The 14,461-nt window shown below is 44.8% G+C and overlaps 1 protein-coding gene across 1 annotated transcript in view; it reads right to left on the minus strand.

Annotated features, from left to right (window-relative positions):
• Nucleotides 1-381: 381 nt before the first annotated feature.
• LOC126356195 (eukaryotic translation initiation factor 3 subunit L) overlaps nucleotides 382-14,461 on the minus strand; it is a 77,480-nt gene continuing 63,400 nt past the window's right edge. The window contains exons 10-11 of the mRNA XM_050006981.1: nucleotides 3,140-3,344; nucleotides 382-585 (exon numbers count right to left, since the gene is read on the minus strand). Of these exons, the coding sequence (XP_049862938.1) occupies nucleotides 451-585; nucleotides 3,140-3,344 (340 nt within the window). The 3' untranslated portion in view covers nucleotides 382-450. The remainder of the gene's footprint in view (nucleotides 586-3,139; nucleotides 3,345-14,461) is intronic.

Below are 14,461 nucleotides of genomic sequence, written 5' to 3' on the forward strand. Positions count from 1 at the left end.
AGCAGGCAGGCAGACAAAACTTGGCAAGAGGGGAAGCGATTGTAACCCCAGCAAGTGGCTGCAATGATTCATGGAAGTTGGGAGGGAGAAATAAGGATGTAAACTATAGACAATAGAGAGTTTAGGTTCATGCTACACAATAATATCGCAACAACAAACATACAAAAGAATTTTTGATTCCTCAACGAAAATAATGAGCAGATTGAGTAGTGATGCAAAAACTTTTATTCCTTACAGCAAGACAGCATCGACATTTTTCTGTAAAAAATTTACCAGCAATTCACTCCACCCAAATATCACTGAAACTAATAAAAAAAAAGGGACACTATTTGGGATGCATAAGTAAGTGAAGGAAGCTTATTTTGAGGGAAAAAACCATAATTACATTTACACAATTCATTTACAAATTATATTTCAACTGAGTGTACAAATGTTTCCACAGTTTCATAATTATACTCTCAATGAATGTAACTTCCTGTTCAGCTCTTCAAACTTCAAGATTTTTCTGATGAAGAAATCTCCGTAACGGTGGGATACTTTTGTATCTGCTATATGTATCATGTCACGGTCAATGTAGAAGTCCAGCTAGAAAAAGTAAATAATTACATGAAAATAAGACACCATTACCAGATTTCTGAAGTCTTAAAGAAATATAATTAATCATAATAAAGCTAGTTCTCTTGCGCTCTGCTTAAAGAGAGACTTTTTTTTACACAGGTTAATGATTTAAAACAACTATAAGTAAGTCATCTATAGGCCAGGTGAATCAGTATTTCTCACAGTCAAACTCTCGTACATCATATTGCTTTACTTCTGGCTGCCAACAGCAAAAATGTTAGAATGACTGACAGACACAGACATAAACAATCATCAGTTACCAAATTGACAACATGATAGATTTAGAAATAACCCTCAGAAAAGATGTGATATCCATTATGACCTTCAATTGGAAACTCCCAACACCATGGACAAAGATTCAGCTCCATATGAAACTATTTTATGGCATGCAAAAAATAAAATTTTGTCATTATTAATTAAGCAATTCTTCAAATGTTTAAGTACTTGTGGATGTAGTAGTAGTAGTAGTAGTAGTAGTAAAGATGAATATTCCAGGTCCAAAGCAGTAGTTTGCTAGATAATTCATTTCAATACAACATCTCTCAACAGAATGCATACTATATCACACGTAAGTCACAGAGTGCGCACGCAGAATCCCCCCCCCCCCCCCCCTCCCCCCAACACATACACTTTTACACTGTCTACAGTGAAAACAATAATCATAGTTACAAAGGCAGATGATATGATCTCTGTTTAATAATCAGTTTCAAATTTGCACCTATGTTATATACAAACAAAATCTCTCTCGAAGATTGGCCTAAGAGTGACTGTTACTTCAGAAGTTTGGAGAAAAGAGGCACAAACTGTCATTTTAAGTAGTGAATGAAAGACAGAAAACTAATTAGAGGCAACTGCGCAGAGAAAGGAAGATACACACACAACAGGAGAGATTTTTCTTGACACGTGACTGTCCACTCACAAAAATATTTTAAACAAAGTCATTCTCCGCTTCAGGCTGCAAAACTGTTATAGTAATGTGCTATTGTGATTTAGAGAAATATGTCATTTTCAAGTGATCGTCTTGTACTGCATGTGTGTGTGACTCACCCCAATTGTAAAAAGTTTTACTTATTCACATAGTATAGTGTTGGGGGCAAAAAAAGTCCCTTATGTAATATTGTTATGCAAGATGACACAATGCTAACACAAACATATACCTACGTTAAAAATTATCCTCCATCTGAGGATATTATCCTCCACCTGAGGTCAATAATGGCAAAATTGTTGGAAATTAGATCATGCTTGATTGAATTTATCAAAGGTTACCAATTAAAGAGTTCGAAGAACAGCAATGAAATTATTTTTTGTATAATCTAAATGACAACAGTGTAAGTATCGAAACTCATAGTATGCATAATCATATCCACAATACTGTTTATGTTCCTCACCACACAACTAACATTTTTAAGTCTGGACTATCTTATAATGGGCAATAATTGCTGTCAATAATCTGAAGGTTGATTTGAAGACAACATAAGTCTATTTATTAGCCATGATCCTATTGGAGGTGGTAAGCTATTGCCCTCATCCAACTTTTGAACTCAAACTTCCTGGCAGATTAAAACTGTGTGCCCGACCGAGACTCGAACTCCGGACCTGTAAAGTTTGGAAGGTAGGAGACGAGATACTGGCAGAAGTAAAGCTGTGAGCACTGGGCGTGAGTCATGCTTCGGTAGCTCAGATGGTAGAGCACTTGCCCGCGAAAGGCCAAGGTCCCGAGTTCGAGTCTCGGTCGGGCACACAGTTGTAATCTGACAGGAAGTTTCGTATCAGCGCACACTCCACTGCAGAGTGAAAATCTAGTTCTTGAAACTTTTGAACTGGTTTACCCAGTCAGTTACAGGGGCGTTCACAGATTAACACTGACCCCAAACCACCATGGAGCACAGCATTTTTCACACTAACAAACATTGCCAAGAAGTGGTAAGGGATGGATCGAACCCATTACCTTCGGATTTGTAGTCTGGCAATTTACCACTGAATGGTGCACTCAAACAGCTGTTCAAATCACATTTCCAAAGAAATATAATTACATTAACACATTTCTATCATGTTTGAGAAAGTCCATTTCAGTGGGTAACTGTTGCTCAAAGTGTTACAATTTTATTATTTGAAGTTTGACAACTTTGAAAATAAGCTAAAATATCCTGAAACAGTGGTGGGTATCTATATTCTAAATAAAGTTTCGTCAACTATACAAAAGAATAATGGATAAAAGTGGCAAAATGTTTTGCACTTGTTGGATATTAAAAAGTGAAAGTGTGTGTGCACGGGCAAAAGGTAAGAGAGACTAAGGAGGGGGGAGGTGTGTGTGTGTGTATGTGTGTGTGTGTGTGTGTGTGTGTGTGTGTGTGTGTGTGTCAAAATGTTCAAAGTTTTTACTAAATTCAATGTAAAAAAGGTAAAGTCATTACCTGAGCCTGAAAATTCTTGTGAATAGCAATGGGACTTGTCGATGCACATTGCAATGCAAACATATGCATATGTTTTAAAGAGAAGGAAGGGTGTTTACAATACAAACCTCAGAACCAGACTGGAATTTGCCCTCCAGGCCAGAAGTACCCTTAGTCCAAACAACATTCTTCATCTTGTGCTTGAAGCAAAGCAGATTTATAATGAGGTCTTGCATTTTTTTATTTAAATCCCATTCTGTATTTTCTCTGTGACCTTGGCTCATGAAAGTTGCCAGTTTGGACAAAGGAAGAGTTGTGTACAGTTTCAAATAGCTGTCAAAAATAAAAACAAAATTAAAAATTAAAGTCTGTATTGTGGTAATACACACACACATATCCATCCGCACATATACAGACACAGGTGTGTGTGTGTGTGTGTGTGTGTGTGTGTGTGTGTGTGTTTTTTTGTCTCTATCAACATACCAATGCTTTCGTTTGGTAAGTTACAGCATCACACACACACACACACACACACACACACACACACACACACTAGAACAAATACTATGATATATGTGAATTCACACACAAAGAAAAGCAAATTTCCTAGTTAAGAAACAAATCATTGATATGCGTAAGCAGTTTTCATAACAAGTTTGTCATTTGTGCCTTCTGTTAAAACATAAGTCATTTAAATCTGCAAATTACTAGATAGCATAAAACAAGAACCACAAAATCAAATAAACATTGATGTTTGACCAATTGAATGTAATAAATTGTGATAGCCATTGTTCAAACAAATTAAAATGTAATAGCCAGAGGAGGACCACATTCTGCACAGAAACTTAGAACTTGCACAAGATTTCTTTCAAGTTAAATGACACTGCAAGTCCTTGGCAAAATCTGACAATGGAACATTCTGAACAGAATAACAATATGAGTAAAACAGATTGTTATGCAGGACATAGGAGGCACTGGGTGGCAGACAGGCACACTTAAAGGTATTATTTTAAAGTACAGGAAGCTATTGGGCAAAATCCTTCCTCAGATTTAGAAAATGCAGTGATTGGTTGGTTGGTTTGTGGGATTAAAGGGACCAGACTACTATGGTCATCGGTCCCTTGTTCCATAAAAACTAAAACCACCCGAAGAGAATAAAAAACTAACAACAGGAAAGACAGCAGACGAAACAGGACATGAAATACTCTGACAGAGACCAGACAAAACAAATTAAAACACACAGTGTGACGGTGGTTGGCCGACCGTAGAGAAAAAGAGGAAAAGCCAACCACCAAGAACACTTTAAAAACTCAGTTTAAAATCAGAGGCTAAAAGCCAGAATCAACACTAAAAAACAAACACTCAGATTAAAGGATAAAAACCCCCTGTCCGAATAAAACACAAAACCAAGTCCACCATGGCAGAGTCATCTCATAAAAGAGTAGAGAGCGTGTCATGCATTGCAAAAGTCTGCCTGAGCACGGTTAAAAGGGCACACTCCGACAGAATATGGACCACCGTCAAGGACGCCCCACAACGACAAAGAGGGGGATCCTCATGACACAGTAAATAACTGTGCGTGAGTCGGGTGTGGCCAATGCGGAGCCGACAAAGGACGACTGAGTCCCTGCGGTTGGCTTGCATGGATGACCGCCACACAGTCATTGTGTCCTTGACGGCACAGAGTTTGTTAGGGGTGGTCAGACCGCGCCATTCAGCATCCCAAAACGAGAGAACTTTGCGGCGTAAGACTGCCCGCAAATCAGCCGCCAGGAGGCCAATCTCCAGAGATGGCGCACTGGTGGCCTCTTTCGCCAGGCGGTCAACAGTTTCATTGCCGGGTATACCAACATGGCCTGGGGTCCAAACAAAGACCACAGACCTGGCACTACGGGCGAGAGTATGCAGGGACTCCTGGATAGCCATCACCAGACGAGAATGAGGGAAACTGGTCGAGAGCTCGTAAACCGCTCAGGGAATCGCTACAGATAACGAAGGACTGACCTGAGCAGGAGCGGATATACTCTAGGGCACGAAAGATGGCGACCAGCTCAGCAGTGTAAACACTGCAGCCAGCCGGCAACGAACGTTGTTCAGAATGGTCCCCTAGAGTTAGTGCATAATCGACTAGACCAGCAACCATCGAACCGTCGGTGTAGACAACGCCAGAGCCTTGATACGTGGCCAGGATGGAATAAAAGCGGCGTCGGAAGGCCTCCGGAGGGACTGAGTCCTTCGGGCCCTGTGCCAAGTCGAGCTGAAGGCAAGGTAGAGGCACACACCACGGAGGTGCATGCAGAGGGGCCCGGGAAGGAGGTGGAACAGGGAAACACCCAAGCCAGGAAAGAAGCTGTTTGACACATACGGCGATCGGACAACCCAACCGGGGCCGACGTTCTGGCAGATGAACGACTGACTGCGGGAAGAGGACACGATAATTTGGACGCCCGGGCAAGCTAAAAACATGGGCAGCATAAGCAGCCAGTAATTGTTGGCGTCGTAACCACAGTGGAGGGACACCTGCCTCCACAAGTATGCTGTCCACAGGGCTGGTTCGGAAGGCACCAGTGGCAAGGCGTATCCCTCTGTGGAGGACTGGGTCCAGCACCCGCAATGCAGATGGGGATGCTGAGCCATAAGCCAGACTCCCGTAGTCCAGACGGGACTGGATTAACACCTGGTAAAGCCGTAGGAGAATAGATCGGTCGGCGCCCCACCTGGTGTGGCTCAAGCATCGCATAGCATTTAGATGCCGCCAACACGCCTGTTTAAGCTGCCGAATATGAGGCAGCCAAGTCAACCGGGCATCAACAACCAACCCCAAAAACCTATGTGACTCCATCACTTTAAGAAGCTCGCCGTCAAGATAAAGCCTTGGCTCCGGGTGAACAGTGCGACGCCGGCAAAAATGCTTAACGCAGGTCTTGGCTGCGGAAAACTGAAAACCATGCGTTACAGCCCAAGACTGCGCCTTGCGGATTGCGCCCTGTAGCTGACGTTCAGCAGCTGCAATGCCAATAGAGCTGTAGTAAAGGTAGAAGTCGTCAGCATACAGGGAAGCGGAGACAGTATTTCCCACAGCCGCAGCGAGCCCGTTAATAGCTATTAAAAACAGACACACACTGAGATCAGAACCCTGAGGCACGCCGTTCTCCTGGACTTGGGAGGAACTATATGAAGCCGCGAATTGCACGCGGAAGGTATGATATGACAGAAAATTGCGGATATAGATCGGCAGAGGGCCCCGAAGACCCCATCCATGAAGCGTAGAAAGGATGTGATGACGCCATGTCGTATCATACGCCTTCCGCATGTCGAAAAAGACAGCAACCAGATGCTGACAGCGGGCAAAGGCAGTACGGATAGCCGACTCCAGGCTCACCAAATTGTCGGCGGCGGAGCGGCCTTTACGGAACCCACCCTGAGACGGAGCCAGAAGGCCTCGAGACTCCAGCACCCAATTCAAGCGCCGGCTCAACATCCGTTCAAACAACTTGCAAAGAACGTTGGTGAGGCTAATGGGACGGTAGCTGTCCACCTCCAAAGGGTTCTTCCCTGGTTTCAGAATGGGGACAACAAGACTTTCCCGCCATTGCGACGGAAACTCACCCTCGACCCAAATGCGGTTGTAAAGATCGAGAAGGCGTCGCTGGCAGTCCACTGAAAGGTGTTTCAGCATCTGAGAGTGGATACTATCTGGCCCAGGAGCGGTATCAGGACAAGCGGCGAGGGCACTTCGCAATTCCCACTCACTGAATGGAACATTGTACAATTCATGATGGTGAGTGCGAAAAGAAAGACTCTGACGTTCTATCCGCTTCTTAATGGAGCGGAAGCCCAAGGGGTAGTTGGCAGAAGCGGAATTCATAGCAAAGTGCTCTGCCAAGCAGTTTGCAATGACGTCGGAGTCAGTACAAACTGCTCCATTCAGTGAGAGCGCAGGGAGACTGACAGGCGTCCGATAGCCATAGAGGCGGCGAATCTTTGCCCAGACCTGCGATGGAGTGACATGGAGGCCAATGATGGACACATACCGCTCCCAGCACTCCTGCTTGCGTTGGTGGATAATGCAGCGGGGTCGCGCACGCAGCCGTTTGAAGGCGATAAGGTGGTCGATTGAGGGATGTCGCTTGTGACGCTGGAGCATCCGCCGGTGAGCTTTAATCGCTTCAGCGATCTCAGGCGACCACCAAGGCACAGTCCGCTGACGAGGGGACCCAGAAGAACGGGGAATGGCAGATTCGGCGGCAGTAACGATGCCGGTGGTGACCGATTGAACCACTGCATCAATGGCATCGTTAGAGAGAGGCTCACTAGCGGCAGTGGAGGAGAACAAGTCCCAGTCAGCCTGATTCATAGCCCATCTGCTAGGGCGCCCAGAAGACTGACGCTGTGGCAGTGACAGAAAGATCGGAAAGTGGTCACTACCACATAGGTCGTCATGCACTCTCCATTGGACAGACGGTAAGAGGCTAGGGCTACAGATGGAAAGGTCAATGGCGGAGTATGTGCCATGCGCCACACTGAAGTGTGTGAAGGCACCATCATTTAAGATCGAGAGATCGAGCTGCGCCAATAAATGCTCAACGATGGCGCCTCGACCTGTTGCCACTGACCCACCCCACAGATGGTTATGGGCATTAAAGTCGCCCAGTAACAGGAAAGGTGGAGGCAATTGAGCTATCGGAGCAGCCAGGACATGCTGCGCGACATCACCATCCGGTGGAAGGTAAAGACTGCAGACGGTAACAGCCTGTGGCGTCCACACCCGAACAGCGGCAGCCTCTAAAGGTGTGTGGAGAGGTACAGACTCGCTGTGAAGAGAGTTCAGGACATAGATGCAGACGCCACCAGACACCCTTTCATAAGCTGCCCGATTCTTATAACAACCCCGATAGCCACGGAGGGCGGGGGTTCGCATTGCCGGAAACCAAGTTTCCTGCAGAGCAATGCAGAGGAAAGGGTGAAGGCTGATAAGTTGGCGGAGCTCAGCTAGATGGTGGAAGGAACCGCTGCAGTTCCACTGGAGGATGGTGTTGTCCATGGCTGAGAAAGGCTTGACGGGACTGGGAAGGGAGATTACGCCGCTGGGTCACCTGCTGCCTCCGATTTAGCACCTGTGATAGTGCTTTCCATGGCGTCTGATGGACCGGCGAGATGGAGGTCCTCAGCGGATGCCAAAATCTCCACCGCATTCTCAGACACAGAGCTGGAAGGTTGCGGTGGGATGGCTGCCACCACGAGTTCCTTGGGCTGAGAACTCTTCTTGAGTTTCTCACGCCGTTCCTTGGGTCGCACCGGCTGGGAGGGCTTCACCGATTCAGTCTCTGGAACGGAGGAGGATCGTGAAGCCCTAAGACCAGCTGATTGCGGGCACTTACGCCATTGTCGGTCGTCAGGCTTCTCGCTGGCGGAAACCTGCGAAGGGAGGGACCCAAGGGACCCCTTGCGAGCGTGAGAAGCCGAAGAAGTTGGACACTTCTCCGGCTTAGAAGTGGGGACGGACGTCCCCGATGGGTGGGATGGTGTTGCTCATGAGGTAGGTGGCGCAGGAGCAACCCGGTGGGTAGAGCCCCCCCCACTGGCGAGGGGGCAGGAGGAGTTTTATTACTCGTTGATCCGGGCACAATTGGAGAAACAGACAGGGCTAGCACAGGTGTTGTAGCAGCAGCGTAGGAAGATGTCATTCTCACAGGATGGAGTCGGTCGTATTTCCTCTTGGCCTCAGTATAGGTTAGTCGGTCCAGGGTCTTGTATTCCATGATTTTACGCTCTTTCTGGAAAATTCGGCAGTCTGGCAAGCAAGGTGAATGGTGCTTCCCGCAGTTGACACAGATGGGAGGCGGGGCACATGGAGTATTGGGATGTGATGGGCATCCGCAATCTCGACATGTGAGGCTGGAAATGCAGCGAGAAGATGAATGGCTGAACTTCCAGCACTTAAAGCACCGCATCGGGGGAGGGATATATGGCTTAACGTCACATTGGTAGACCATCACCTTGACTTTTTCCGGTAATGTATCCCCTTCGAAGGCCAAGATGAAGGCACCGGTAGCAATCTGATTTTCCTTCGGACCCCGATGAATGCACCGGACGAAATGTACACCTTGGCGCTCTAAATTGGCGCGCAGCTCTTCATCAGACTTCAAAAGAAGATCCCTATGGTAAATAACTCCCTGGACCATATTTAAACTCTTATGGGGTGTTATCGTAACGGCAACATCCCCCAACTTGTCACAAGCGAATAACCGTCGTGACTGGGCAGAGGATGCCGTTTGTATTAGGACTGACCCAGAGCGCATTTTTGACAAGCCCTTCACCTCCCCAAACTTGTCCTCTAAATGCTCGACAAAGAACTGAGGCTTTGTGGAGAGAAGAGACTCCCCATCAACCCTCGTACAAACTAAGAAGCGGGGCGAATAACTGCTACTGCCATCCTGAGACTTATGTTCCTCCCACGGTGTGGCCAGGGAGGGGAACGTTTTCGGATCGTACTTCTGAGCGTTAAATTGAGCCAAAGAACGCTTAGAGACTGCTGGTGGCTGGTCACCAGCGAGAGACTATGTACCACACTTCATTGCAGGTCATCCGCCCTGATGCCACCTACTCCGACCAAGGGCCTTCCCCACGGGCGCCACCCAGCCACGGCAAGAGCCACCTGGCAGGATGGCCTTTGCCGGGAGTCCCGATACCCCAGGAGGATAGGCATCTACTCCTTGGCATACATGGGGAGTTAACGGCGCAGGCATCAAAAGAGCGATCCCTGTGTTGTCAGGGGGCTACAACCAACAGGGTACATGGTGGCCCCACCACAACGGACTGGCTACCGTGCTGGATGTTAGGTAACATGTGGTCCATGGTCGCCGTCGGTGCAGAAAGAGGCACTGCACAGTGCAAGGTGTTATCTGCACGCTGAAAGAGAGTCCTGCCCAAGAGATGGAGAGCGGACAGGACTGCAGTTCAACGGTGTATAACTGGCGAATGGTCTGATCGCAAGATGGACACAATGCACCAAGTAAGGCGCCCTTCTCCAATCGGCTCGCTCTTCAGAAAATTTTGAGAGATGGAGGTCAAACCCAACAGGGGACCATCATATAAGGCCGAAAAGTTTGAGACTCCTTTTAGTCGCCTCTTACGACAGGCAGGAATACCGCGGGCCTATTCTAACCCCTGAACCCACAGGGGGGGAAATGCAGTGAGTTGGTGGCTGGAGTAGATACGGTGGTATGAAAAAGTTGTATGCCTGGGATTCAGTGTGGCTACAAACGATTCCTCTAAATGATCCAGGTACAGCTTGTCAAGAGGATGGTGCCATGTGGTTGAACCATGGATTTGATGGGTACAATACCTTCGAAGGAGAAGTAGATGTGGATGAAGACACAGTTGGTCATGGTGAGCAGGAAGGAAGTTGTAGGTTTGGAATATTCAAGTGTTGGCAAAGGTACAATGACAACAAGGCCACAGGCACTGGGGATGATAGTGTAGAGGAATGTGGCATCGATAGTGACAAACAGGAGTTCTAAGTGATAAAGGAACTGTGGACAGCTGAAAGAGGAAATAGTTGGTATTTTTTAAATATTAAGGTAGGCTATGGTCAATAGACTGAAGGTGTTGGTCCCCAATGGTAAATATTCTGTGGAGGTGCAGTATCCAGCCAGGGCGTCCTAGGTGCCTGGGTTTGTGTATTTTAGGAAGCATTTAGAAGGTAGATGTGCATGAATTAGTGCGGTTAAGGAGGAGGTAAGCTCAAAAGAGAGGTATTAGAGGAGAAGCGTTCCTGGAAGGAGTTCGCTGTGGGAGAACTTGTAGGCAAACTTGTCTCATAGCCAGCCGAGCACCTCAACAGGAAATCCCTGCAGTTCATAACCATTGTGGTAGAGCCTTTGTCAGCAGGTAAGATTATAATAATATAATCAGTTTTAGGTGATTGGTTGTATTTCTTTCTGCATATTTGTGGTTAGTTTTCATACTGAAGCATCTGGAGAATGATGGTGAGAGAGCATCACCTCCTTCTGGTACCTACAGTAGAAACACTTTTTTCGTCACCAACATTAGTAATTTGACTCGACTCAAAACCAACCCTGTCTTACTCAATTTACTCCACCTAACCACAATTTAAACCCCCTACCCCCTTGAATCATCCCCTGGGAACTTCTCAGAAATTCGAAACCTCATAGTTCGCCTCACCAGGGTGTATACGCGGACAATGAAAAAAAATTTCTCGGATTTCTCCCGGATTTCCCGGTTAAAAATACACTTTATCCCAGGTGAAAACATATGTTTTTCCTTCTTATGTAGAATTTCCCAGCACTTTAGAATAATAAACGGGGGGGGGGGGGGGGGGGACATGTTTTGGAAAGATCTTTGATGTAGAGCAACACATCCACGGCATATTTTCATATTGCGAAAGTATAAATTCGAATTCCACCGAACACCGCATGTTACTTTCCGAAGCATTGAAATCAAGATTGCGAAGCACTTTCGTAAGCCAGACATAGCTCATGTCACGTGATCTCGCCAGCCGATAACAGCAGATATTCAGAGCTTAGAACACGTGATGTACTCAGCCAACAGTAACATCACTGTTGAGTAGCGCGAACACATAAACAGAAAAAGTTAATGGTTTAAATTAATATACATAGAGTTGCTATAGAAAAAGCAATGCTTTCACATAGAATGTTGTCTTTTATACGCGTATTACAATTTAAGAAATACAAATGTGCAAGTAAAATTTTTAATAATGACATAAATGACCGATTTACTGGGCTCGAAATTCATCTAAATGGCTCGTCATGAAAGAGTTGAGTTTTAAATGAGAGTCTGTGATTTAAGAAATTCATCGTACATTCTCGCACATAGTTAAACTTACGTAAAAGGAAATTTACTTTGATGGTAACGCTTTTCAAACCACCATTCGGAATATTTTCCCGCGACCTGTTAGAAATATGTTCATTTCTGCTGTTGCCAGAAAGTGTAGATAACAGGCGTCACCGCGCTTGGCGCAGCTACGATGTCGTAGGGAGACCGTATGTTCGTACGTGTAAAACATTAAAAGATCTTACATTATGTCATAAAAGAAACAAGACATCAGAGGATACTCTGAAAGCATCGGAATTTCGTGACCCATATTAAAATGTGCACATTTAAAGTGCACTTTCGTACTTCCAGATTCCCAATGAAGTAGGCCACGACCTGATATTACGCTTTTCAATGTGGTTTTCGGGATGTAAATTTTCTTGTAGTACCAGTACTGTGTTATCTCATGTTTAGATCTAAATTATGGCACAATGCAATACATGCCAGAAGTTGAAAACGTGCACTTGAAATGCAGCGAACAGTGTGTGGAATTAAACATTTCGTTTAGAATATATTGTCTGCCTCAGTGGAAAATATTAATAAAAGGAAATTTCTTTAGCAAACCGACAAAAATAACTTCATTGTTCTGCAGGCAATTAATGCTCAACTGTCAGAAAGGTGGAAATAAAATAAAATCTGCAACTAACGAGACATTTTTGCCTTCCGTAATTATGCGAATGTATTTTGATTCACTTGATAGTTCCCGGCAACAGAAATCTGTTTCTTTTTTTCCTCTTTTCTTTTCTTCCCCCCCCCCCCCCCCCCCCCATTTGAACCGGGGCAATACCCTGCCACTACCTCGAGCATTGGAGATAGGACGTCAAAAATTAAAAAAAAATAGTATCTTCAAAAATATGTTCACCTTGTAGCACACATCTTTCTGAAGAGTTTGATGTACAAAACATATGTGTTTGAGGAAATGTAAGACATATTATTTGGTCGTAAGTGTGCCAAAGTACAGTGCCACACCACACAGCATTCTCCTATCGCTCGTCACTTTATTTCGCTCTGCGGAATTCAAACGTATATGTTTTGTAATGGATGTCATCAAACCATATTCAAGACAATGGAAATTAAAATGTACTGTGGTGCCTCTCCTCCTCACATACGGCCAGTTTGACGTCCTGTCCCCCTTTTTTTTTTAATTTCTTTTTAAAGAACTCTTCTGAAAATTTGCACTCTTTATTCCCTGTCAGCTAACAACTAGCTGCTTTGTGTGACACAAAATTAAATATACGATACATAAACCCAGACACAAAAACAGACACGAGACAAGCAAGACAATACACGTTTCTTCAATCATTAGCTTCTAGAATTTTTTTTTCTCTAATCTTGCTACAGCTTTACACGGCGTGCTTTCCTTTCTGAGAAAGAATCTATTACTTCATCAAAGTTCGTCAAACGTTTTGCTACATGAAAAATTGAAATATCGTTGTCTAATACCGAAAAAGCTGTTACTACAAATAGGACCCACAACTGGTGTGGTTTCCCGATCTGATTATGTCATTTTGTTACTGTTTGCTACATAAAACAAAACAGGCCTTTCTAATACTGCAACAATTGTAACACACGCCAAATAAACGAGACTTTTGGCATAAACAATCTTTTTAGTAATGACAGAATATAATTCACAAAGTACCAATCTCAAATGCCTATTATACCTACTACAAGCAAAAAGTATTGTTACGAAATAGCTTCACATTTCATTCACAAGCTCCAGTTTCTCAAGCATGAGATCGAAAAGTAGTAGTACGGAATTCTTACACACTTGGAATCATCATATTGTTCCATAATTTGTGTCAGACCCCCATTTCTTCTCCTTCCTCGCTCTAACAAACAGTCTTATCACTAATTCTGTTACTATTCTTGCCAATGTCAAAGCTTATTCATGGGTAAACTTCACTAATTCTGCCAGAATTACCGGTTTAGTTATCCCACGATTATTCTCCGGTTAGGCGTTGTTACATATTCGTACAACGCGTTTTCCGCGCTTCTTCCGGAATAGAACTTAAAGCGCTTGCTAGCCGGGGACTGTAGGACTGGCTCTTACTGGTATAGCGATCTGGCAAAAAACTTTGTCAAAATTTCATTTTCTTGGATACGTTGAGAAGGTAATACGTAATCTTTCTTACCTCTTATTCTGTTTATTTCCACTTCTGTAGTCTGATTCTATTGATTTTGCTAGTAATTATAACAACACTCATCATTCGCAAACCCAATTAACCACACAATCAGACAGCAGTTGGAATTCATCCGTTCGGCCTTACTCCGCTCAGCTCGTATAGCCCCTTTTGTTTGTAGGAAAGCATGTTTCTACATGCGACTGATTCCCCTGAGAGACACGCTTTCACAAATCAACTTACGATTCATTCAGAAATAAACTTTTTTTCATTCAGAAATCAACTTAGAATGTGTTCAAAAACTGACAGGGATACTTTCAAAGTCGTATGAATAATCGATAGACTATAGTCTGTCGGTAGACTGAAGACCGAGCGAGTGTTCCCATTGTGCCTACCCAGCCACGTCACGAGACGCTTCTACAGGCTGCTTCACAACATAGAACCGGCCCTGCCGAGGCACGCGCTTCAAATTTG

Source organism: Schistocerca gregaria, chromosome 3 (assembly GCF_023897955.1).
Source record: "Schistocerca gregaria isolate iqSchGreg1 chromosome 3, iqSchGreg1.2, whole genome shotgun sequence".
NCBI classification, from domain to species: domain Eukaryota; kingdom Metazoa; phylum Arthropoda; class Insecta; order Orthoptera; family Acrididae; genus Schistocerca; species Schistocerca gregaria.